Source organism: Apiospora hydei (genome assembly GCF_038363865.1).
Source record: "Apiospora hydei strain CBS 114990 chromosome Unknown utg000008l_segment0_segment0, whole genome shotgun sequence".
Taxonomy (NCBI): Eukaryota; Fungi; Ascomycota; class Sordariomycetes; order Amphisphaeriales; family Apiosporaceae; genus Apiospora; species Apiospora hydei.
Window position 1 is genome coordinate 2,572,493 of NW_027117367.1, and position 25,980 is coordinate 2,598,472.

At 51.7% G+C, this 25,980-nt stretch overlaps 8 protein-coding genes across 8 annotated transcripts; 3 read left to right on the forward strand and 5 right to left on the reverse strand.

The window, feature by feature from the left end:
* Nucleotides 1–406: 406 nt before the first annotated feature.
* Nucleotides 407–881, forward strand: PG997_011373 (uncharacterized protein; the record flags this gene model as incomplete). The annotated part of the gene is made up of 2 exons (XM_066815688.1): nt 407–531; nt 653–881. 2 exons carry the CDS (start codon nt 407–409, stop codon nt 879–881), a joined length of 354 nt encoding a protein of 117 aa, XP_066664978.1.
* Nucleotides 882–6,696: 5,815 nt separating this feature from the next.
* On the reverse strand, nt 6,697–7,521 carry PG997_011374 (Tethering factor for nuclear proteasome; the record flags this gene model as incomplete). Its single annotated transcript, XM_066815689.1, has 1 exon — nt 6,697–7,521. The coding sequence occupies one exon, from the start codon at nt 7,519–7,521 to the stop codon at nt 6,697–6,699; it is 825 nt and encodes a 274-aa protein (XP_066664979.1).
* A 3,272-nt stretch (nt 7,522–10,793) lies between these two features.
* Nucleotides 10,794–11,015, reverse strand: PG997_011375 (uncharacterized protein; the record flags this gene model as incomplete). The annotated part of the gene is made up of 1 exon (XM_066815690.1): nt 10,794–11,015. One exon carries the CDS (start codon nt 11,013–11,015, stop codon nt 10,794–10,796), a length of 222 nt encoding a protein of 73 aa, XP_066664980.1.
* A 1,715-nt stretch (nt 11,016–12,730) lies between these two features.
* Nucleotides 12,731–14,271, forward strand: PG997_011376 (cytochrome P450; the record flags this gene model as incomplete). Its single annotated transcript, XM_066815691.1, has 2 exons — nt 12,731–12,796; nt 12,856–14,271. 2 exons carry the CDS (start codon nt 12,731–12,733, stop codon nt 14,269–14,271), a joined length of 1,482 nt encoding a protein of 493 aa, XP_066664981.1.
* A 326-nt stretch (nt 14,272–14,597) lies between these two features.
* Nucleotides 14,598–18,214, reverse strand: PG997_011377 (uncharacterized protein; the record flags this gene model as incomplete). Its single annotated transcript, XM_066815692.1, has 4 exons — nt 14,598–17,475; nt 17,536–17,758; nt 17,831–17,957; nt 18,122–18,214. The coding sequence occupies 4 exons, from the start codon at nt 18,212–18,214 to the stop codon at nt 14,598–14,600; spliced, it is 3,321 nt and encodes a 1,106-aa protein (XP_066664982.1).
* A 2,135-nt stretch (nt 18,215–20,349) lies between these two features.
* Nucleotides 20,350–21,529, reverse strand: PG997_011378 (uncharacterized protein; the record flags this gene model as incomplete). The annotated part of the gene is made up of 3 exons (XM_066815693.1): nt 20,350–20,815; nt 20,874–21,277; nt 21,395–21,529. The coding sequence occupies 3 exons, from the start codon at nt 21,527–21,529 to the stop codon at nt 20,350–20,352; spliced, it is 1,005 nt and encodes a 334-aa protein (XP_066664983.1).
* A 312-nt stretch (nt 21,530–21,841) lies between these two features.
* On the forward strand, nt 21,842–24,014 carry PG997_011379 (uncharacterized protein; the record flags this gene model as incomplete). The annotated part of the gene is made up of 5 exons (XM_066815694.1): nt 21,842–22,598; nt 22,641–22,794; nt 23,022–23,674; nt 23,735–23,786; nt 23,828–24,014. 5 exons carry the CDS (start codon nt 21,842–21,844, stop codon nt 24,012–24,014), a joined length of 1,803 nt encoding a protein of 600 aa, XP_066664984.1.
* A 281-nt stretch (nt 24,015–24,295) lies between these two features.
* On the reverse strand, nt 24,296–25,436 carry PG997_011380 (uncharacterized protein; the record flags this gene model as incomplete). The annotated part of the gene is made up of 2 exons (XM_066815695.1): nt 24,296–25,114; nt 25,182–25,436. 2 exons carry the CDS (start codon nt 25,434–25,436, stop codon nt 24,296–24,298), a joined length of 1,074 nt encoding a protein of 357 aa, XP_066664985.1.
* Nucleotides 25,437–25,980: the final 544 nt, after the last annotated feature.

Genomic DNA, 25,980 nt, shown 5'->3' on the forward strand with positions numbered 1-25,980 from the left:
AAGATCATGTTACAGTATCACAATTGCCATTTCTGTATCGTTGAAGCTAGCCATTTACGACTTTCACTGTGAACATTTTCTTGTAATTTGTTGACTGAGTTTGACATGGGCCTGAATCCTCTGACTGCTCAATGCTGTGGGCATCCTCATTGACATGAAGAGAAATATGGTACTCCCAGAAGTCAAACGTCGTGATGGGTCCTTGAAAGTTTCTGAACGCCAACACAACTCTGAAAACCCAGAGCGGTTTTTCAAATGTCCCCTCTTGGCACAGCTTATCGAAGAAACTACCAGTTCGTCTCGAGTCTCCTCCGCCTTTTGTCGTGATACATACACGCATCCCCTCAGCCGATTCGGGTAAATACTATTCGTTCTCTCCTTAGTACACCCCGCCAAAACGCACACCATGCCTCCAATCTACGTCAGGATCGTCGGAAGACGTGGAATGTTCAAGCTTCCTCGTATTCAGGAGGTGAACCCTGTAACCTGGGGATTCGGCACGAGCCTGGCTATCTGGTTTATGTCCAATGGGTACGTACATATCTCACACAGATTACCCTCACCTCTCACGGACATAACGTCCCCTCTCCCTTTTTGTTTTCTTTCCTGTCCTCTCTGATCATATGTGCTGACTGGATAACATTGAAACCAGTCCAAAGTCATCAAACGCGCCCTTAACGATCCCTGAAATCCAGCGCCGCTTCGACTTCGCTGCCAGGAACCGCGCCATAGGAGAAGTTGGTTTCCCTGCCATCCACCAACGCATGAGGGAGCAGGCAGTCCAGGTGTATCGCCAACTTCCCTTTTACAAGGAGTACGCCTCCTCGTTCGTTTACGAGCTCCTGGCTCCGTTCTTGTCTTTCTGGTCGCGGCCACGATGAGAACTACGCGAGGCGCTTCGGGGAGTCTGGTATATGATTATCTACGGTGCAAGTCAACAGAGCCAGGCAAGAACTCGGGCGTCGGTATCGGTGATGGGCTGCAATTTCAGTTGCATTTGCCGGAATGATTGTGCGAATTGCATCGTTAGTGTCCCAGGTGGAATGAAATTACAGTTGTCTGGTTGCTTGGTTATAATGGTGTAATATTCCTCTTTGCTTGTCGTCCCAGAATCTACTGCCCCTTGGTGAAGCAACTGGGTCGTGACACAACTTTTAAACTGGCGCGAACTGACTTATGACTGTCTTGAGAAAGGCTTGATTTGACTTTCTTCTAGATCATCCTCTATTTTATAGTACATCCCCAATGTGGTTCTGTGAAGACCCTTTACTGTGCCTGCATCATTCGGACATCTCCTCATCTTTTCTCTACTTGCCTGTATATTCACCCTTCTCTGACTCGAATTGTCCAAAACAACGCCACGCCAGCCCATCAGTCACTGCTTCTTACCTGTGCATCAGATCAAGGTCTTACTTAGCCATAGCTCAGATCACGATGTTCAGCCGAATACATCAAACTATGGGCAGAATCAGCCCTCTCCCCCTAATTTGCGTTAACCTGGCGGTTGCATCTGGCTCGGTCTGGTATCAATGCAGGGTGTAAGTTGTATTGTGCAACTCATGACAACCGAGATCCCTCGGTGCTTTCTCCCTCTCTTCCAGTTTGCTCGAGTAATTAACCGGATGATAGCTATTCCCAGAACCGCCAACGAAGTGAGGAACTACTCAAATTTACCGAAGCTCGTCTGAAGATAGCAAAAGGCTACCGCGACGAATCCCTGAACATGTACGACCAAGCGCAGGACACCTTAGCCCTGGCTAAAATCTACAGAAGCGAATGCAGTGAGAAATGTTCCCAGCTGGAGGCTCAGGTATCCGAGATACGGGTGGCCATGGACACTAGAGCGGGACCTGGATGAAACAATATTGGCAGGGACACTGGCTTCTGACTTCTGAAGCTTCCCAGCAAAGAGTTGGTTATCAGTACACATTGCTCCTGATACCCCCTCGGTTTCTATATATTAATGGAACCACACTCTTCCTCTATTATATACTGAGTTTGTGATGTGTCAATCAGAGCCGCCTTGTCCAGTAAGCTTACATTTACCAGCAGCAGCTCCGAGTTTTGCTCGGATGGGTTACGCGTCTCAGAGGCACCAAAACAGCCCCTAGAAAACGCCTGATACAATGGTAACTATCCTCCCTTCATTAGTCGTCATACTTCTATAATTTATTCTGGAACTGACTGTTTTAAATCACGTGGGAAAAGCTCGCTCTGTCGGTACCATGGATATGATGAAATATCGACCAACTTACCGTGGAAAGGGGGCATTTTACAGTTCATACGTACTATTCAAAAACCTATTCTTCTTCACAACCCAAAATTCCGTATTTGAAGTTTTTTATTCTTCACCCCCTTTTCCCTGCTTTTTCTCCAGTCGTTACTTATTCTCCCCCAACCTGGTATACATAACCGAATTCTTCACATACAACCCCTTTCCTCATCACAAATCGCACGTTCACTAACAATCCAACATTATCCACTTTCCCCCTTTTCCACGACAAATTCCCGCAAGATGGCTCGAATCATATTTCCCAACTCGATATTCCTTGCAAAGGGAGTCAAGCCCATCCCAACCACAAAGATCGTTGTCCCTAGTCCATCCGGTCGCCTGCCTCGTCGGGGCCCCCGTCTCCAGGGAAGAGAGCCTGGCCAGCCCTCCGGCTGGCCCATCCACACCGATCTATTTATACCACCCAAACCTCCCACCCAACCTAGCCCACAAAGCCAGGGATGTCAGCAAAGTCAGTCAGGTCAATCGAGTCAGCAAATGCAGCGAACCCGATGCAGTCCATCCTGTAAAAGGTTCACTTGGTATAAAATGCTCTCCGCCGCTGGGTTAGGCTACGTTGGTCACAAAATGTACGACTCCCCAGAATCATGAGTACACAATGCTTACTCTCGAGGTTCTTTGTCTTTTTGATGGTTGGGCAAACAGCCACTACTGTATGTTTCTGCTCATAGGCGTGGGTATGGTCGATACCCTCCGCCACAGCCGAAAGGTCCGACGGTACGGGGATCATGGAAGAAGCAGCTATCCTGCAAAGGGCCGACATTAGCATGCTAAGAGCCGCGCTTGGCATGATGAGGCCGAGCTGGTATTTACAGGCAACGCCATCGGTTATTTGCTTGTACGGGACGTCGCGTCGGATGGAAACCAGGGGAGATTCAAGCAGTCCGAACTCGGATAATCGAGATCTTTGCTGCGCTGTGCGCGTCGACGAGGACGTCAGGGGATTTGGAAGCATGCAGAGTTTTGAAGTCAGCTGTTAGTTCGACCTGTCAAGGGAATATGATAAGAATAGGGGAATCGGGCCTCAAAAGCTGTGTTGTAAAGTTACAACTGTCCGTCTCAGTGAAAGTGACACTCCGATACAGATACAGAATGTGAAAGCGACTCATGCAAAATTGCTCTAGTATGAATGACTCATACGAGATCTCCCCTCACAACAGGAGAGCGGCTCTGGAACCACGATTAGAATTTTCGTCTTGAGATCCACGTGATCATTACGGCCAAAATATATAAGTCGTACGGCTGTTTCTTCTCCTTCTCTTCCTGCATTCTCTGTCATTCTCATATAGCACTCCAACGTTGCAGCAACAACCCGAACAACATACTCAGTCTCCTTTCGTACCATTCATCCACCGCCCAACCGACAAGATGGTACGAGCACCGGTACACATACCAAAGAGAGCCTACGCAAGCCTCGCAAAACGAGTCGAAAAGCTCGAATCTGACAACGGGGCCTTCGCAATGGACTGGTTCTTCTTCCCTTTGCGGTTATTGGCGGAGCCGGGTGGTTCTTCACCTATAGATTGTAAGAATGCGTTGATTTTACTTGCAAAATATAATACCCGCGCACACACACATGCGCCAAGGATTTACCTCCTGTCCTTGAAGAAGAAGACTCCAGATTCTGACGCACAGATACTTGCCGCCTGCAACCAGACACGCGCGAATGGAGGGGGAACTAAACCGACTGAAGGAAGAAACAAGACGGCTCAAGGCAGACCGAGACCGACACGAGAGCAAAATCTTCGATTTGCGCATGCGCACCACGGGCGTCAAAGCAGAACCCTCACAGTCGGAACTGATGAGCATGGTCCACGACATGGAGAGAGAACGGAAGGATCGAGAGCGTTACAGCTTCTAAGAAGCTGGAGGGTTATCTCTGAACATCTAGTCTCCCAACTCACCTCGCCGGCTCCGATCGATCCCACTTGGTGTATACAGCGACTCTGGCTGTCAAGCACACAAATGCACAAAGAAAATGCACCCTAAGTCGTGGGGATATGGGGCACAACAACTTGGCAACTCCGCTCTCTGGCTTGAAGAACGCCAAACCTGAAGAGAGAAAAAGACTCGTCTCGTCTTCCTTGCACGAACCTCACTCAGTTTAAACAGATACCCTACTCCTACCTTGTATTATAAATCTCGAATATATTAGTATTTGAACTAAACCATTTCCCAAATCATGTTTTCTTTGCTTGACGATAGATAGATATCCTCTGTATGCCCCCCTCCTACACAACTGGAATGGCTTATCTCCTTTTCGTAGAAGGGTATTTAGATAAAGAAATCTGCAGACTGAGTTTAGTCAAAAAGATTTTCTCGGTCATCTGTTCCATTTTGGCTCATATGTCCAACTTTGGTCCCAGCATATCTGAGTTAGCGACACCCACCAACCCCTTTAAACTTTAGGCCGATCTACTCGATGTGAGTTTTTTTCTTGTTTCTACTTGTACTTAGCATCAAACCACAGGCAGTCAGCAAAACAACGACACAATACACCATTCATCACCATTCATCCACCCACCCCTCTTTTCACACATCTCCACATCAACAAAACAAACAGACACGATGGCGCGGATACCGATGTCACGAGCTCCGTTGACACACGAGCTTCGACAGCACGACCACAGCCAGTGGTACGAAGACCAACGAGCAGGACGCAGGTATCGATACCACAAACAACCAGACGAGTCACCTCGGAGATTGCCGAAGACGTCAAGTTTATCCAAGAGAAGACGGCTCGCGTCTATCAAAGGTGAGAGATACCATGTCCATCAACAAACACATTTTTGTTTTGATTTCCCCTCTCCATCTTCCCCATTTCCATTTACTTGCTACTGATATTGAAGTACCTCAACCAGGCCAGAACCCCTGTGGGAACTATGGGAAGTTCTGAACCCCTGGGCTCGATGGAAACGCCAGGCTGGGTCAATCGAGAGCCCGTCTGGGACGACGGAAATCCAGTCAGAGTCGATGGCCGCCGAGACTCGACGAAAACAAGAAGGCAAAGACGGGTTCTAAGAAGCCTGCGCGGATTACTTGATACACTTACACGCACGGAAACTTCTCCGACTGGATAGCAAAAAAGGTCCAAGTCAGATGGACAATGGACAGACATGCACCACTTTAACAAACTCCTCTTTTTTCTTCTTTTGATCACACTATATACTTACATATTGGCAACTCCTCCCTATAAATAGAGGAATACATCATAATTACACGGCAAACCTTCAGGTACAATCTTGATGGATCAGCCAGTTCTGATGTGAGAAATAGTATCATCTCAATCCATGAAAAAGGATGTAAGATGGACCCTATCTCAACTTTTATAGGCATGGAAGCAATCAGCGCCTGAGGATCTGGCCTGGCAATCGGCGTTGAGTCTGTCGAGAGGAGTTCCTTCGTTTCATCAGACGTGGGAGGAAATACCATGCCTAATCCGACCCGACATGCTTTCGTCGCTTTAAAGGATATGGGGAAGGGCGAAGCTGCGATCTCAAGGGACGTAGGGCTGTCAGAGGAGGCAGACACCAGAGAAAAGGGGCTGCGACATGGTAGGACGCGGAAAGACACGGATCAAAACATGAGGTTGCCGTTTACAGAAGAATACTTCAGTATCGATTCACATCCGTCCATGCGATTAATGCATCTCAGCACCAACATCCAAGGGTATATGCGGCTTTCCGTGCCATCTTATTTTTGTGCGGGGTATCCGCAGATGAATGCGTGTCTATCTACGAACGACCAAACACCCATAACTCCAACGAATACCCAATCCACCGAAGGAGGGAGAAAGGAGCATGCATACAGGAAACATGGATCAGCACCCGTGACTAAGGTGTGATGTTACAATCCACCGGAACTGAGCCGCGTTTTACCGGCGGCCATGATGAGAAAGGTGCTTGTGAGTGATAAAGAAGGACATATGCGCAGATCCAAACCGAAGTGCCCTTCCTCGACGACAGAGCCCTCGAGTTGAACAAGAATGTAGCAGCAGGTGTATTAAGAAAACAGCACAAATAACAGCCTCGTAAGGACTGGGGACAAACGAAATAACATGTGCAAACGCCAGGGAAAAGAAAGAAAAAAGATATAGCCATGAACCCCTAGTCTATGCTGCCTTTCCGATGCCAATGAGGAATGAAGGGGAAGAAAAGTAGTCATATATCATCGTGATGCGGTATGTGCAGTAGCGCTGCCTCTTCCATCTCCAAATGCTCGGTCGTGTGTGTGCCAGCGGTGACGCTGGATGCTAGATGCTGGATATCGTATGTCGTAACGCTAAAATCCACGGTACCATGCTCGGAAACCTTCATGCTCTTTACTAATCCATCATCTGATGCACTCAGCATCGTGGGTTTTCCGAACCAGTACTCTTCTGGTTCTCTAGAGCCTGTGGTTTCCTACCAAGGCCCAACCCGGACAGGGGCACCGTAGTTGCCCGACAGAAGCTCATTGAGGATCGAGTGTTGTTGTGGCTGCTGTTGTTCTTGCGGGGCGTCTGAGGGGCCTCCACCGACCCAGCCAACATTTGCTGCCATGGCGCTCATGGCGGTTCCTAGTCGACCTCCGGATTGCTGATTGTGCTTGGCAAGAATCTGGTCCCAGCCGCCACTGTGCAGGACAAAGCCTCCGCCTCGCTTGGCAGCTTCGTTGATGACCAGTGCCCATGCTCTCGAGATCTCGTCGTAAGCGTTCTCCTTGTGGTGGCGGTAGTTGTGGCTCTCCCACTCAGGTAGGTTGTGGATGACCTTGGTGGCACCGTCGAGATATTGCAGAGAAACGTTGGCCTGGGTCTCATTCGGGGGCAGATATTGCGGCGTGAAGTCGGCGAGGGCATCCATCAGAGCAATCAAAGGCGCCTTTACCCGGTAGTAGGTGTAGTCCGAACTCGTGTCTCCGTAAGGGAAGGCGGCCCGCATCTTCTGCTGGTATTCCTCCAAAACTTGCAGGGCGTTCGGGACCGAGGGCTTAGGCGCACTCTTGACGACCTCCTCCCCAATCTCTGGTTGTCGTTCGCATATTTTCTGAAGAACCATGCGTAAGGAGGCGGCATCGAGCGTTTCGAGAAGTCTGGGGAGAGTAAGCGGGCGGCCGGCCATTTCGTTGGAGCGGATCTTTTTCGATGGGCGGGAGAGTTGTCGGTTCTGGATCGCAGGCGAGCTCATGGGCGAAACGGACATCTCGTCGCCATCGTCATCGGCCTTTCGCTTGCGGTTGCTCGACATGTTGCTGTTGTGGAATGGGGACACTGTATGGGAGTTATGGTTAGCTGAGAACTTGTTTTTGTTTTTGCCTCGTGTGGGGAATCATGACATGCTGCAAGCCAGATGCAAACGAAGCAGTGTGCACCGGCAGCCTCGAGTCTCGCAGCACTCAACTCAAGACGGGCCGGGAAATGGCCCAGTAACCGATTGAACAAGGGAAACTCACTTGATCGTGTAGGAGAGCGACGGGCGGCAGAGTTGTGCTGGTGAGGGAGGAACGAAGGCTGTGGTGACAACAGCACGTTCATTGTGGCCAGTCAGTCCCCCCAAGGATGGAAGTCTCGTAATTTTTTTTCCGGGAAAACGGTTGGCTTGTTGATGGGCCGATGATGGAAGGCCTGGGCCTATTTTTGTTGTTGGCAATTATTCGGTTACGATGGCGTTTGAGGCCGACAGTGGGTGCGTATTGTATTGTGTTGACAGTGAAATGGAACTGGTCGTACGGTCGGCAAGTCTAGTCGGCTGCAACGATGCTGTGGCACTATTTACGTCGATGCGACCGAGTGTGCGGAAGACGGCAGCCTGGATGGAGGCCTTGAAATGATGCGAAGAGGGCCGGTCGGTGCCTGATGAAGCAAGATGGAGGGAAACGAAATGAGAAGGGTTTCCGGGAGGGGGGGTTTCGAAGTAAAAGAGGAAGAATGCAGAAGTCGAGTTGTTTAGCCTGTGGATTGGGATTTCCCCAAGGAACGAACCAAGGACCAGCAAGCCAGGCGGTATGGTTCAATGTTGGTACAGTATGTACATAAGGGTATGGTGGTAGTAGTAGTCGAATTATTGGTATGGATGTGGTACTTTTATTAGGACGCAGATACAAGTATGCAGGCATGCAGGTATTTGGTATGTATTTGGGCTGGGAAGCGGATTGAATTGCTTGGATCTGATGTGGGCTCAGGCGCCTGGTTACTGGTGCTGGTGCTGGCTGGCTGCTGGCTGGCGCTGGGTGCGAACGAGAGAAAGAGAGCCTGTTCCGGTTGACGCAAGGCCGCCGCTAGACTGGGCCGGAGTCAAGTCAAATCAGCCAACCACAGCCACCTGTCTCTTACTACGGTGCAGGAGGCGGCAGGTATTATTTATTGACTTGATGCTCTGCACGGTCAGCAACTGGCTGCCATGTCTGCTATCTACATATGTATGTCTCTCCTAGTCATGTACCTTTCTAGAGTCGGTCACACTGTTGAGTCCTTCATGATTGATCAAAGGAAGGAAGCTCAAGGGCAGGATTAGGCATGAACACGGGAAACATTGTCTGGTGTGTGGCTCAAATCTTCTTCTGCCACTGGTGGGTGGGTGTTGTATCGAGCAAAGGCCAAGCCTATCCGCCGAGAAAGTGACCTCCCCTCCCCCCTCCATCAGCCCCCGGTCATCGCTAAAGAGGCCCCGGCCGACATCCATCCTACTAAGCTGCTAGCTGCTAGCTGCTAGCTGCTAGGGCTAGGAGGGATGGCGGCATCGTTGCATCGTCGCATCGTTACAATAACGCTCTTCATCACCCACCACCCACGCAAAGCGGCCCCCTCCCCTTTCGACCTGTAATTTGCACTCTTCCCTGGGTAGCAAGCAGCCCTTCTTCTGGGTAGTCTTGCCCTTCTCAGCCAGCAGCAGTCATTTCAATCAGCATGGCAGCAGATGGCAGCAGCTTGGAGGGAAGATGCCACTTAGTAAAAGCGGTCAGGGAATGAGAAACCTCCACCCTATCTCATCTACATATGATATGCGGGCCTTGGCCGGAACCCTACCAATGCTGTTCGACATCTTGCTACCCTTGCTACCCCTGCCTCGAAAGCAACATATATTCATGCAGCTATTCCCGATATCCATTCCTGCAATATAGGAAAAATCACCCCATGATGTGATATTTGACAAGCTACTACTACCTACTTACCCAGCTGCCTCACAACACTCTCCACGTTTTCGCCCGTCTTTTTTCGTTCTCTTTCTTTCTCTTGGTACAGCTCTCATGAATCCTGACTGGCTCAACAGATGCTGGAGCTAAGTCAGCCAACCAGCGCCTTGCTGAGTTGTCCGCCGCCCTCTCCTCCAATGGCTGCCCTCGAAGCAAGATGCTTCTATGCTCTCTGCTGCAATACCTGCTGCCGTCCAAGGTGACTGGCCGGGTGTGGGGATACCACGACAGCTAGTAAGTCACATTGGATCAAGATCCATCCAATCAAAGCCCTCGTATACGATATCCGCTCGCTGGGTCACTTGGCCCTAGCCCACGTAACAACGGTTGCGGAATCCTTCCGATCTAGGTTAGTCATCTGCCTTTGGCTTGCTTCCCAATTCTCAATCCTCTTCAACCAAACGAGAAAGTCAATCGCCGTGTGTTAATGACCGAGTTTCAGGAATGCAGGCCAGCGCTTTTTTTCTTCTTCTTTTTTTCGCACCCGAGATTGGATAATGAGCGAGACACCTAAAACAGCAGTAGCTGCTCTCCCGTCTCCCGTATCGCGTGTCACCGAAACTGCCAGACGCAGATCGCTGCAAGAAGCAGAAGAAGGAAAAAGAATAAAAGAAGGCAGCAAAGAAAAACCCTTTCCCAAATCAACGCTTTGATCAATGATTTGATCGGGAATGAAGGGTTCCACCCAGCGACTGCAAACCCTACTAGCAAGGCTAACATCATCATTCCCATGTGGCTCCCCCAAAACAGCACAACACGCAGCAGACTCCACTGCGGCAACGTCCGCCACGGTTGGGAAACTCTGTTGCTGTTCGGTGTCGCCTTCTCTCACCGCCGCTGAGGAGCACACGGTGCACACCCTGTGGCTCGGTAGGAGATTGTCGGATCACTGCCGAAATTGAGCCACTTGTCTCCGGCCAACGTCATCGTCCGGAACAGGCAGTCTCCTCAACCTCATGGCACTGAGATCAATCTTACGCGCAAAGATGCGGTATGCTAAGAGATACCATGCATTGGAAGCTGAGCATAAGCAAAAGACCAGTAGGCCAAAGGGCTTACAGCATGGATAATACCGCCTGGATAATACCGCCACCGGCTCTGGCTTGACCCAATGATATGGAATGGCTGTCATCAACATTCTACTTTTCTGGCATTGATACCAAGTCAGCACCGATTCAACAAGAAACCCGTCTCTAGCATCGTCCACTAAAGAGGTAGCAATGATGCATGCATACCTATCCAACTCGGAAAGCACTCAGGCTTCCACCCCAGATTGAACCGAGTCTTGCAGTCGACCTTTGCCCACCACCTCCTGCGACGTCCATACCTAAGCCACCACGTCCTCGGATCGGATGGTAGCTGTAGCAGTGCTGGCGACAACTGCGTTGCCAGCGTCGTGGCTATCGTCGTCATCGGCGTCGTCACCATCACCGTCGCCGTTACTGCGTTGCTCTCGCATTTTACTTTGTTGCGGCAACGGCGGCATCCCCACCTGCAGTCTCCTCGATCTCGCTATCGCCGCTGTCAAGGGGGTGATATGGCATGCCATAATGTCCCTCAACGTGACGAGGTCATGCTTGTAAAGCGGAACCCCCGCGAGCGCCTTTCCCCGCCAGTAACGTCTATACAGACAGGTGAAAGCGAACCCCCAACAGGGCCGCCGGGTCCAGGTGACCGACCTCGAGGGCCGAGATAGCGGCGCTAACGCCTGGCCGGCCTCCTGCTGGGCATCCCGTCCGGCTCCATGCTAATCCAGATGCGATCGAAGTCGTCGCTGGAGACCTACAAACGCACCAGATGACTGCGACAACATAGCCCACCCAGGACCAACTCGTTGTTTGAGTCCTGCCAGATTCGCGGACATTACAAATGCCACTGATAGCTTCCTTTTCTTTGTCTCGATTCCCCTCTTCTCATCACTCCCATATTGCCCTACCAGCAGGGCTGAGAGTCAGGATCCCACGCATAGCCACCCACGTGGTTCTGTATTCTTCCTGGCTGATATTTCAACGCCAGCAGCGCCAAGGAAGGGATAGGTCGCATGTATTACTGTATGCGCTCATATGGAAATCGTCGTCGTCTCGGACATGTTGCCACCTCGCGCACCTATGTCCAGTTTCGTCATCAGGCATCGCGCATTTGAAGTAGTCGAAATGATGGTCAGCGCAACACTGGGAAGCTGGGCTGTGAGATCTTATGCATATCCTCAGACGTTCACTGCTGGGGACTGGGGTGATTATGGAGACATGATAAAAAGGTCAGCAGGATCTAGACTGTCAAGGCTCCCCAAATGGTGCCGAGAGGTGAGAAATGTTACAAACCACTACCCCGTCTGTGCATGATGTTACTATAGTTACCTAGTTGGTGCGTGCCCAGTCCCTCGGTGCGGCCGACCCTCACCCTCGAGCCTCCTGAATCCTTCGACCTTCTTGATCCGGGTCTGTGGTCCGTTGACAGAATGATGGTGGGGCACGGTCAGTGACCCCTGGCCTATCGGGACCTGCTGAAGAACACAGGGGTACGGTAGGGCGACCCGCTGCTCTATTGGGGCTCAGATGTGGGATTATTTACTGTTGACGGTTGCTATTCCGGTGTCTATTACTCCGTATCCTCAATCGTTACCAATTATTGGATTGGCTTGGTTTTGCTTCTAACCGACAAGCCCCCTTCTGTGTATGATCTTACAAGACGAGGTGGACCAAGCCACCGTCTGGAAGAGAGTGGTACGGCCAAGCCCTACGCCGCAAAGCTGAGCGCCAAGTACATTGGTAACTGTCGCACAAAGGGTGTCAGCGCGCGGGGACATGCTCTCGATGCAACCAACCAGTCTTGGGATTTGGAGACGGCGCGGGGGGTGCAGATGGGAGAGCATATCCACGCATGAAGCTGAAGGTCTCGATCTGATTGGCTTCCCGTCGGCTGGCTACATTCCAAGATAGCTCTACCTGAGACCCCTCGCGTGCGCAAAGCTGATGTCAGATGTAAGGGGTTGCGGACAGGCGCGCTGAGCCCCCAACGTCTGCTGTTTTTTTCCCCGGCAGTCTTCTCCGGTTATTGCATGGCAGTACGCCGTATGTAAGTTGGTATCAGCTATATACGTCGTGTCTCCTCCCCGCGCATTCGATAGGGTTTCCTAATCACCCCGGTCAGTTGCATATGTGTATGTAATGAATGTATCTGACATACGAAGAAGGAATACCCAAATCATGAAGAATGGGCGTATCTCTAATGTCATTCGCGCCCTCGCTATTATACCGTGCCATCATGTCCCCAGAACCGAAGAAGCGACGAACATCGCCGTCGCCATCGCCGCGGCCAAGCAAGGCCCCGGTGGAGGCGGCCATCGGCCCCAATCCCCCAGTCGTCCACATCTCCCGTGAAGTCCGCAGTTCCCCCACGTCAACGCCGCCTACGACGAGGCCCTGGACAAGTACGGCCCCGTCGTTGTCGTTCCCCGGCACGGCCGCAGGGACCACGTCATCGACCACCGCTACATCCGCCAAGCCCTCGTCGAGGACCCCGGCAGCTTCAGCTTCGAAAAGGGCGCGGCCGAGCTGCTCAACCTGGGCTTCATCTCGCTGGATAACACGGCCTACATCCACGATATCCACAACCTCGTGGCCAAGAACGTGCAACCGCGGCTGAGCGGCATCGTCGAGCACCTTGCCCCCGCCATTCAGACGCAGCTCGATCGCATCGAGACTGCCGATGGCACTACCATCGGCGGTAGTGGCAGCAACGAGGAGAAGAAGTCGTGGGTCGAGTGTCCAGACCTATTCGATCAGATCCAGCTCGCCGTAGCCCAAGCCATGGTCGTCCTAATCCTAGGCGAGTCCCACGCCGCCAACCCAACCATGGCCAAGCACTTCGCCGCCGTCGCCGTCGGCATGGCCGACCTCGCCGGCACGCACGAGAGCACGCACGCCTGGTCCCGGCTCCCGCGCCTCTGGGCCTTCTGGAACGCCCTCACGGCCGCCGCCCTCATCATCCTCCCCACCATCCTGTTCGGAATCGCGCCCGCCCTCTGGAAGACCCGCCACGCGCACCTGGCCAACGGCCTCGCCGCCGCCCAGCAAAAGCAACGCCAGGGAGACTTCACCCCGCTCTTCGATGTCGCGCTGGCGCAGCACTGCGGCGGCCAGTCGTCCGGCCTCGCCGCCCTTTCGGGGTTCCTGCACTGCCTCACCCTGTGCGTCAGCATCATCTGGGCCTCGGTGCACCAGACCGTCGTCGCCGCCGTCTGGACCCTGGTGCGGCTGGTCCAGGAGCAGGACGAGTACCTGCCGGCGATCCGCCGGGAATGGGAGTCGGTCTTCGACGGCGACGGCGACGGCGACGAGCGGCGCCTCAGCGCCAAGAAGCTCAGCCAGCTCGTGCTGCTCGACTCCTTCATCCGCGAGGTCATGCGCACTCGAGGCGACACGCTGGGCTGCGTGCGCCAGACCACGAGGCCCGTCCAGGTCGGCCCGTACGTGATACCGGCAAAGGCCATGTGCATGATGCCTATCTCGCGCGCGCAGCAGCACCCGGATAACTATGGGACAACAGGTGGCGTGTTTGACGGTTTCCAGTGGCAAAAGCTGGGCCGACAAGCGACGCAGGTTGGTCCGGACTTCCTAACTTTTGGTTTGGGGAAGTGGGCATGCCCTGGGCGCCAACTCGCAGTTCACGACATCAAGATTGTCTTATATGCGCTGTTGTCAAGATTTGATATCCGATTGAGTAAAAACACTTTCCTGATCCCAAACACAATCAATACGGCTTCTGTGGCACCGGTAGCTATTTTGCAGCTGAAGCAGGCTTGAGAGACTCGTGTATCATTGGCCAAGATCGCCTTATATTCCTACACAGGTCGTCTTTCTAGCTAGCCATTTTTCCCAAGTACCTAAGGTTCACGCACCTATTACCTAGGAATCTGTCTATCTACGTCGCTTAATCTTACAAGCACAGCCGCATCAACCCCTCACTTGCTGATCTCAAACCCCTCCAGATCTCTTGCTAGGTTATCCATCTTCAACATCATGTTTTTCTCCTCAGTCTTATCCGTCCATTCGTTTTTGGGCTCAGTATCGAGTTGGTCGAGAATATCAAGTATTGAAGGTGTCGTCTCGTCTGAGTCTGAAATGGTCTCCTAAGCCCACCGCGAGCCGCTAAGGCCAGCAGAACCAAGGTTCTGTCGCATTCCACGCATGTGCGGGAACACGCTGCTCGGACCTTGGCTGCCAGTACGATTACCAGGCACTTGTGAGTTCGGGGTTGGAGTCAACGGTGAGGGTGTCGGCGGGCGGGCTACAGAGACCATCTCCGCTTGCTTGGCTGGCGTCTGTGACTTCCAGTTTGTACCAATTCTAGGCACTTGCGAAGCAGAAGATGAAGCGTTCAGCTGGGCCTCAACCTTGATGGCCGGCTCTCGGTCCTCCTGCTTGATTGCCATCTTGGTATTGTCGGCGTTCTGACCAAGAGTATTGGTCTCACTCGATGCAGAGGGAGCTGGCGTAATCGGAGATGAGGAGTGGTCGGGTGTGTCAACGAATGCTGGGGTCGATTCTACAGCAACTTGCTGCTCCCTTGGCTGGGAAAGATCCGGGGGAGGGGTCAATCTGCCCGGCTCCTTGGGTGGTGCAGGCGAAGGCGAGGCTACAGCCCGACCAGCTATAGGCGTGGAAGTAGGGGTGGAGGGCATCGATGATTGAGCGTTTGCGGGTGTACTGTAAGTAGTTCTCCGATAACCCTTGTACTCCTTCTCACCCAATACAGTGACAAGATGGTCATCAGCACTTGAGTAGTTGCGGTCACAGAGCTCCGTCAGCTCATAGAATGAGTAAGTGACGCGTTTGTCTGTCAAACACCGATATACCTTGTCATAGACGAAGGCCACCGTGCTCAGCTTGTCGTCGCCGTTGAATCTTCGGAATGCTGGGTTTTGGTAGAAAGCTTGCCAGGTTGCCAGCAAGGTTGCATTCTCAAGACGGCGTTCGGAGAACATGTCCATTTGAACACAAGCATTCCAAAGCCCTTTGACTGAATCGATCATGCCGACGTACTTTGCCCTAGTCATTCCCATTACCAGATCCTTGGATGCAGAAGATAGGTTGCGAATTGGTAGCTTTCCCTTCACATCATTTACCTTGATGGTATTGTGGGTTGGGGCCAGTACAAGTCCAGTGTCCTGCTCAGGCTCATTGCCAAGCTCGTTGGCCTCTGAGGAGGTGCCTTGATTGTCGGTATGATCATTGTCATTCTGACTCGCATCGTTCTCTCCACTAGATGCAGCGTTGATGTAGTTGGTACCCGAAGCAACTTCGGGACGAGAGAACAACTGTTGATCCAAGGTGTCATGCTTAGGTGTATTGGCATCGATACGTTCGACCTGCTTGGCCACGTCCGGGTTGGATCGCAAGCTCGGTTTGGATGCACCTCCATTTGCTTCGAGAAAAGGCTGCTTGCCCACCGGCTCTGCCGAGGTAGACAACAAGGATGTCTTGTACGTGAGGTCTCTTAGATCCTCAGATGCCGGTCGCTTGCCCTTGTCCTCGGCTTCGATCTCAATCAGCTTTGGGGGCATGGGCGAGGCTTGAACTCCTCGATCTAAGGAGTTCCCATTCACAGGCGACGTCGTATCAATAAGCGACGATGCCGAATTCTCCTGTGTACGGCTAGTGCCATTCTGGGTGGATCGAGAAGCGACCAGACTGTTGCCCTCAATGGTCTCCGAAGTCTGTACGGGAGCGGTGTTCTTGACAGATCTCTTATGCGGAGGGATGGTGTTATCTCCATGGTCTCGATTGTGATTTGCACTTTGTGCGCCAGTTGTACCATGCGTTGCTTGCTGAACGGCCTGAGAATTGGCCTGGTTGTATCCAGTCGAAGGCTGAACAGTCGATTGAGTAGAGCCCGAGGTTCGGTTAATCTCTAGGAGGGTGTACACATCAACCAGTCCAAGCCTTTCGACCTTGAGGGGTCCTTGTTGGAACCAGGGACCGTTGATATAGTTCATTCGCTCCTTACCCTCTTCAATGAGGTGCTGAAGCTCCTGGACCGCTACCATGCTGGGAAACACAAGGTTGTGTGTGTAAGCGACCTTGTGCTCATCGGGTAGGCGACGACGAAAGATGACGCTGCTGCCCATGGGCATTGCCGGGAAGAATGCCCTCACATCATCTCGAGTGATGAAACTGTTGTTTCCTTGCAACTCCCAAATCATCCACCCACAATATCCAGGGTGCATGTACAGCAGTACCTTGCCACTATCTGGGATTGTGCCGTCAGCATCTCGCTGTGCGGACTTGATCTCAACCTTGGACTCAAAGAGTATGTCGACGTCTGGCTGTGACTGGGGAGTCGATCGAGGAAGCTTGCCAGAATCTCTGGGATATCTCTGAGTGGGATGATCCTGGGGCGGCTCAGTTACACCTGCACATGATGCAGAGCCTGAGGCAATAGCTTCAGGGCGAACTGAAGCAGGGCGCAAATGAGGAAGCGTTTCTTTGAGGCGCTTGTGTGAGGGGGTGTTTGTGCTGCCATTTGTCTGGCTAGAAGATAGAGTGAAAGGAGTTGCTACACCGGCAACACTAGCCCGTGAGAAGAGGGGATTCGAACCCTCTTGCTGACTGGCTGAGCGCTTTTGGTTGTTGTTCAGGGTCGAAGTTCCATGGGGTGCATCAAAAATTGTCGGCTCATTCCGCTGAGGCTGAGGCTGGGCTGGTCTACCAGAAGGAAGAGTGGCAGGTCCTCCCAGTCGAAGCTGAATTGGTTGGCTCGGGGGAGGAGCAGGTTGCGGTGTAGGAGCCACCGACCTGCTATTCTCAAAGGTGAAGACCTGTGCTCCAGGCGGAACGACAATGCCAAGTCTCGAGACTTGACCGGAACCATAGTCTGGGCCATGATGATGACCTCCTCTTCCGGAGTTCGTTGAACCGCCTCTTCCAGAGTTTGTCGGACCACCGCTTCCGTGGTGTGTTGGACTGCCTCGTCCGAGGCGTCTCGCACCGCCTCTTCTCTGGGGATTGCTATTATCATCTCGATTAGTGATAAACCAATCAGTTGGGAGATCGTGCTTGTCTACTTACCGAGGATCATACTGTGAGCCCCTGGCCGGGTTGGCGAAGTAATTTTGAGCTCCATGGTGGCCATTGCTCTGCGCAGCTTGCACCATACCGAGGCCAAGGGGGCCGTTCCCACCTCGAGCGCGGGCATCTCTGCGCTCAGCGTGGAGGCGCCCATCAGCGATAGAATCCAGGCCCTGCCATTCTCTGGCATCAGAATCCTCAAAGAGGTTGCTCTGAACAGCATCTTTTGTACATTGTCAGTTTGCCGAACACTGACTTGGTTACACGGTACGAAGTTGGATTCAGGAATACTTACTCTGCCAGTCGTTGTTTGCAAGGGGCTTGGGCTTGGCGGGTGCACCAGTAGCACGCATTCTGTCACCGCGGGAAAGGCGATCGTCATCTTGAGCGAGATCCTCCAAGCGCTGGACACCAAGGTCATTCTGAATAAAGTCATGTATCAGCTGAGAGCCCAAGCAAGGTTGCATAATCATATGTCATGGACAGATGGGACCAAGATCGGATGACGATGAGGTTCACCAACGACCGGCCCAAGCAGACCTGGGGTCGTCATGATTGACGTCGATGGAAGCAGTGTTGGACTTACCGCCATAGATCGCAATACGTTCTGTGTCTTGCGGCTGGCAGCATCATCATGATGACCGCCAGCACCATTGGGATTCTCGCGAGAACCCTCCATCTTGCCCCCAAAGGGTGTCCTACTTTCCTTGAATGTATTGGTGGGGAAAGTAAAGCGGCTTGGGGTGGGATGGTAGCATGGACTGTACCCAAAATACAAGACCTGGTTGTGCGAGGAGTCGCAGCACCAGTCAGGTATGATGGAACAGAAGGGTGGGTGTAGGTGTGTGCTGCTTAAAGCAGTGTATGAGTCAGGTGGTGAAGAGAACAAATTGTGTTGATGCAAGATCAGAAGGACCCAAGGTTGGATCGACTGACGTTGCTTTACTCAATGCCTGAGGTAAACAGAAGATGTGGTTTGGGGGAAGAGGGAAGGAAGGAAATGGGTGCAGGAGGTAGAAGGTAAGGTGCAGGAAGAAGGGAAACCACGACCCAAGTGAGTGATGGCCCAACTGCAGGTGGGGTTTGTTTTGGGAATCAGAAAAAGATCCGCCAAAACGGAATTTTATCAGTGGTAGTAGGGAAAATGCAGAGGCAACCTGTACCTTGGGCGGGAGGTGGAAAGAGAAAAACACTGGTGGGTGGAGCTCTGTGGGATCATAAGGGCTTCAAACCACGCTTCGTCGAGATCGAGACTCGTCGATATCGGGGCGACAGAGAGGTACTCGACGAGTAGACTTCGGCGGCATGCTTCGGCGACAGACACGCATCACGCAGTGATGAAGGGGGTGAGGCAGGATGGATATAGTATAAGGGAGGATCGCTGGACAATATCCCAGGGGCCTAATACGTATCGCCCAGGCGATATACGAGGGAAAGCATGATACAATATCCAGGGTGATGGTGCTGTGACCAACTTTGCACAAGGTACTTGATACTCACCAACCCCCGACTACGCCTCAACGATACAATATCAAGCACTTAAGTCTGCAATGTGGTTTCAATCACGCTGGATGTCTCGGACGAGCATCTGACAGTATTAGCGTGGATAAAGGGGTCGGCAATGCACATGCTGCCTGTATGCTGCTTGCCTGCTGCGTGAAAGGTTTCATTGATGCTCTGCTCTACATATGCAGGTACTGCATCTGGTTCTCATACATTCTCCAGCCAGCCCATGCATGATAAGACCCAGCAGTTTCCAGTCGGTACATTTCCGTTAGCGTTCTTTGTTCGCCAGAGCACATGACGAACATGATAGCTCCAATCAACCACAAAGCATTTAACGACTGGAAGAGACAAGGCTCCAGACATGGAGACCATTCAAAAACCAGCCATCTTCGAAGGCAGTTGTATCTAACATAGCAGTACATTTTTCTATCAAGGCCCTTAGGGCCCTTGGTAACAATCATAGCAAACAGATCAATAATACTTGGAAGGGAACATCTCCAAGCATCTGGACTGTGACTGTAAGGTGTGTAGCTCCATATAATGAGCGGTTTGATAATACCTACGGGTGGCATGGAACTGCCTACAGCTACTCTCGAAATACGGTCCAGTTGGGGGCTCGTGTCTATTGCTAGGTGTCTGCCATTTGTAGTAAGTATCAAATCATTGAAAAAAGCCCACCCTTTGCTCTCTGCACTTCAGGAGCGTCATACGAAAATATATGGTCACTGTTGGCCCGAAGATGGATCTCGCCATGGCGTGGATGTCTAGGATTACTGGATAGGGGGTTTAGGGATGAGTAAAAGGCAGGTTTGTCTCCTGCCCATTTCTAATGTACAACTGATGTTCAGGTCAGCTCAAAGTCTCTAAGGTGGTGAAATTATACAGGCTGTGTTAATAAATATCTACACCTCCGTATAAAAGCCACGGCATTCTTCGAGGGAACAGGGGGCGGCCTGCTTCTTATAAAATGCAATTGCTAGGAGATGATATGAGTGCTGAACTCACTTGGAGAAGAAGTTTCAAGAACAATTATACGTTCCAAGTCAGCAGCTTCAACCAAAAACACATGATGGTTAACTAACTAGGTATGTAATGAAAAATATGATGTGGCTGTCTTGATGGGAGAATATCCGCTGATATGCCTTCAGGCATCCCTACAGTCTAATATGACTCAACTTGGCGCAACTCGGACTGGCTTATTATCCAGCTACTAGAATTCTCATAATAATGATATGGCTATGAGAGTAAAGGCCTTTGGTTTAATAGTGGCGAACAGTTGTCAAGGGTCAGCTGTAGAAGCCATATCACTTATGATTTCGAACAACCGGGTCGACTCGGGTCATCAACCCAACCACACCAACTGATCCATACTTGCAGGGCGGCCAGAACCGTCGCCGCGACGCCAAAGAGAATCGCAATGACCAACGCCACGAACCCCGCCCAATAGACATACCTTCCCGACTTCTTGCTGTCAGACCACTTGCCCACGGTCGTGATGGGCGTCGGGTCTTCCGCCTCGATCCAGAGGTCGTACAACCTCTCTCCCCAGTAGGGGAATCTTTGGTACAAGGCCGACACGCTCCGGGGAAGAAGAGCGTCCCGCTGGGTTTCGTGGTACGAGTGGTCGGGAGGCAGCGGTTCGAGCAGCGATGGATCGAGGCCATAGTAATTGACATCCTTCTCTAGCAATGTACGTGATCGCTTGTCCGCCAAGGGAAACAGAATGTGCAGTGTCCCCAAGGTCTCCTTCAGCAATTTAGGCGGCAAGCAACCCCTGAAAAGTGAATTCAGCTAAAATTCTTTTCCCTATGGCCTGGGGATGGAACACTTACTGAGACAGTGCCTGCAGCTCGGTGACTGCACCTTTACCCTCCAGATGTCGTAGGGCGGCGCGAACGAAAGCGGGATGTCGGAATACGTACAGCCTCTTCCAATTAGCCCCAGTGGACATCAGCAACTGGTCGGACAAGTAGTCTGTCCATTGAATCTCTACCTGTATGTATTGAGTGACATAGCCGAGCGACGACTTCTGCATCTTGATCCTCTGACTGTCTTGGGCTATTTCACTAGGAAGCCGCTGGGGAAATACATGGTCAACCAGCGCGGCGATGCTTTCTTCCGACTTCCATCGGGGTCGGAATAGTTGCCCGCCAATGGCACTATCGGGTAAGGTGGCGATGGCGAACATGATGCGGATTGTGAGATCAAGAGCAGATTCCGGAAAGGCGGGTTTGTCCTAGTTTTGCAGATTGCGGTAAAGTTGCCTTCGAGGAATGTGAGGCCACATCTTCAGGAACGTTATGAAGTTCATCAACTGGTCAGTGTTCGCGTACATCCATTCTTCGAGACGAACAGTTTCGATTTCTCCGTTGACGTAAGCAATGTAATGCTTCAGGTTCCGATGGTCGATGGCGGTATCATACGAGTTCCATGCTGAATGGACGAAATGTCCTACCGAAAGTGCTGGTTTAACTGTAGACAGTTCCATTCTGACGAGACGAAATACACCAAAGCAGTTTATTCTTATGTCTGACCGGAAGTTCGGTCAAGTCCTGTGGGCATTTATACATGTGTCTAGCAATTCAACTTGTTACATGTCACTGCTTGACAGTTAGCCATGACACTTGTAAATAATCCACCAAGTTAATTCATTTTATATTGTCCACCAATTACGCATCAAGGCCCCAAGCAGCAACATCTAACAGTTTTTAACTTCGTTTTGGGGGTACGTTCGGGAAACCTGGACTGCAGTGCGATACTACGCCAAGAGCTGCGACCGCAGTGGCCGTGGCCTCATCAGATGTGCGTTTTCATGATTCTGTATCCGCAGCTTCGCAAAGCTAACACTGGTTGGAAGCAGGCATCATTCACCGAATCTAGGTATAGCCAGGAGATGGACGAAGTCCATGTAGCTGTCCGATTGAATCTAGAGGAGAGGCTGACGACGCTCACTCGCGCCTCGTCGATCAACCTCGTAGCGAACCGAGACGCCGATTTCACCCCTCTTCAGATCGATAGCCTCCGGCGCTTCAACAGTTTTCTTCGAAACAACTACACCGAATTGTTCCCTACAATAGCGAGACCAATACTTAGCGTCTTCCTCGTCTTACTTCGCTCGACCGTCGCGAATTCTTCCGCAACGTCCGAAGCACGCATTTGCCTTAGCGGGCTAAGAAGCCAATATGAAGTGACTCGTTTCCACCAAGTTCTGACACAATCGCACTGCCGGGTTCATTGCGATCCTCTCAAGCTGTGCTACAGTACTTCCCTCATTCGCCTCGTGGGTGCTGATCGCCCGCACACAACCTTCGAGATCCGTGGTGGCTCAGTCGGAAGTACCCTTGTCTCGAAAACCACCGTGGACGATAACACCCAAACGGCTACTGCGACAATTGGCGGTTTTATCGAAGTTGAAGGGCGCTCATACGCGGTTACGATTGTTCATGATGAAAAAGAATACCATCAAGGTTCGAATACGATTCCAAACACTTTCGTCGCGACCGAGAACAAATCAGACGCAGAGCTGCCTCTCGTCGTAGACAGCTGGGCGAACAAGGGTGTGACCGACAACTGAGACACCAAGACAATATACTCATTAGACCCGCCAGCTGGGAACGATGACACCCTCCTTTGGTGCCCGTCCAAGGAACGGTTTGTACGGTTCGGCGAATGGGCACTGATTCCCGTACCCTGGCCAGATAAGCGCCCGAATTCTTATGTCTTGCCTCAATCGGACTCTAGGGCAGAACTGCGGTATGTTGTAGACTTTCTTGAAGAGCCAGATCTGTTTCCTGTTTTGATTCTTTCGTCTGCGGGTAGAATCAAGATGGGGATGTTGTCCTGTAACTTCTCCTTCCTGGTGCGCGAAAATGCAGTCTCGCAAGAAGTGTGGACTGTCAGGCTGCCAAACGATGAATGTAAGAATCTTTTACATAGCTCTTCTGGCGCGAATTGACGATACTCTATTGACTACCCGATAGCACTAAATATTGGGGATTCCGGGTCTTGGGTGGTCAAGGAGTCGAACAATATCCTTATCGGTTCGGTGACAGCGACATCTCCCGGCTTTGCTTACATTGTCCCCTTTCCGATTTCATGCAGCAGGCCCGCCAGCACATTTGGCACGATGCGATGATCTCCATACCTCTCCCTTTTGCCACTTTCTTGGATCTGGGACAGCATGATCTATATAGGAGGGAAAGTTTCATCAAGCAAGCCATATCTACCAAAAGCCTGGAAGCTTCCGTAAAAGATGCCGTCGCCCGACAACTGTTCAGTTCTGTGGAACATGGTAAAGCCAATGAAGTGGAAAGACTTGTGAAGAAGATGAAGCTTGATCATGGAGCCTTGAAGAAGCTGTTTGAAGACCTCTTAAAGCTGGATTCTAGCAGAACTCTGGGTTATAAAGATGATGTACTTGGGTTAGCCCAGAGTATTGTTGGCGATGGCATGAATCTAGATATAGAAAGCCAAAACGCATCCAGATCTGTTGGGTCATCGATACTCCATGAGGTAACATCAACTCCTGAACCTCGTCTATCGAAGGATTCCGAAGAGGATATGACGAAGAACCAGCCTTCCTCAACAGCATCACTTCCAGCTCTAATGACACTTGGCAATTCGGAACTCGGAGGTAACTGAACCCCGCCACTGATGAGAAATATCTAACAGGACATGTGCTAATATGATACAGTGGAATCTCGGAATTCAGACACGCATCAGTCAAGTCAGTCTTTCAATCAATAGTGAGCGACCGCGGTCATCTACCATTAAGACAGAATATTAGCACCATGGGAGCTCAAGAATCTGCCTCCGGCTCACTGGTGTATAGAAGCCGCCCCAGCAGCAGCAGGCGCGCTTCGCCTCGAAACAATATTGATCTTGACGAGGACTTCACTCTCCAAGCTCGCAGGGGTCGGCGATCAAACGAATATGAAATGGGCAAGAGACTGTGCTCAAAGATCGAGTTCTGATAAATAGCCTTAAGGCGGCGGTGGTGCAGTATCACGGAACAAATACGATGAGCCAGGTTAGCCTAGTAGTCACAGAACAAACAAAGAATCTCTATGACAAATGGTATTCCTATGGAGGCAAGCAAACTGCTTCTGCGACGACTGCAACTAAAATCATTTCTCATGCCATAATCCGTAAACGCCTCTGCCGTGTGTGAATTCCGCTGTTTCTTTTTGTATTAAGGGCCGATCCAAACGACAGATTACACCAAATCCTGGATCCGTAGCACGCCGTTGCTCTTCTATCGCTTCTTCACGCTCGGGCGCGGCTTGCACTCGTCGCCCTGGACAGGGTGCAGCATGACCTTGTTCGGGTACTGGGGGTTGTTGCCCTGGTGGCCCTTGCTCCAGTCGTAGCCGACGGCGTAGGCGAAGATGCTGCCCGAGTTGTTGAAGGTGGTGGCCACGATGCTGCCGCCCACGGTCGGGTAGCCCTTGAGACGGTGCTTAGCGTCCTTGTCCCAGAAGTGGAAGGTGCCGTCGCTACCGGCCGTCGAGAAGGTGCCGTGCTGCGGGTGGAATGAAATATCGTTTACGCTGTAGACGTTGGTGACATTACCCTGCGGCGGGTCACGGTGGCACTTGAAGCTGAAGTTCGAAGTCGCGTCCTTCTCCTCGACGTACTGGATGGCGCAGCGGCCCTCAATAGAACCCACCGCGAAACCTGAGGCGTCGGTGAAGCAGCTGACGACCCGTGTCTGCCACTTCAGTGGACTCTGGATCGTCTTGTAAAATTTGAGGGGATCCTGTAGGTTCACGACGTTGATGTAGCGGTCTGCGGTGCCGATAACGAGCAGGTTGTTGCGGACGTCCATCGAGTAGATTCGCTCCTGCGCGGTGACGGTGCCGACGGGCGTGCTCTGTCGAAGATCCCAATATTTGATTGTCTTGTCCCAGCTTCCAGTGACCAACATGGTGCTATTCGACTGTGGTGACTCGAAGAACTTGGCGCACTTGATGGGTTGGTCGTGGGCGGCTACTTGTTGCGCTTGGAGGTTACCGCCGAGGTCGCAGAGCTTGGCCATTTTATCGGCGCCGGCGGATACAAGCTTCGAGCCATCCTGTACGGGTCATGTAAGCATGCTGGCAGGAAGGAGAAGTAGAAAAAGTCCCCCAGGAGAAACTTACTTTGGAGAAGTCGACACTGAACACAGGGGCATCGTGGTCGTAGGCATGTTTTCCTTGACTTTGTCCCGAATTGTCGATCTCGTACACGCGCACCTTCTTGTCCCAACTAGAGACGGCCAAAATCTCGGCGGTAGGAGAGAAGACGAGGTCGGTGACTGTGTCCTCGGGAGGCTGGTTGAGAGCGACGTCCTTGGACAGGTCGCCCTGGGTGTTGGTCGAGGACGCCGCAGGAGCAGCAGAGCCGAACAGCGACATCTTGCTGAATTGCTTCTAAAGTTTCCTCTGGGAAGACGCTATCTTGGGCGAAGTGACTCCGCGGAAGTTCAGTGGGTTGCGTTTAAGGATGTTGCTGAAGTGATGATGCTCCTAAGAATTTGAAATGCGAGGCTGTTGTCTCGGTCGTAGGCCTAACCAACTTAGAAACCCTCGTCGCGCCAGGTCAATCGCGTAGGTTGGGAGCTTTCAATTGACCAAAAATTAAGGTAAGGGAGTAGCACCCGGATAAACGATAAGACTCGAACCGGCGGAGCTGGGCAGGTACTTATACCTGATAGGTGCATTCCAGCCCGCTGAATATGACAATGCTTACAGGTTGGCCTTTCTGGCATATGGACAAGACGCAAAGGATTCCACTGGCATACGTGATCACATAGAAAGAACTGCATTTATAATTTTATACCGGTCTTTTTAATACTTGCATCTTAGATGGGAGGTGTACTCATTCTATTCCTCTGATCATTATCAAGTAGTTACATTATGCCGCCTATCTGCATACATGCCTGCCTGCCTCATGCAAAAG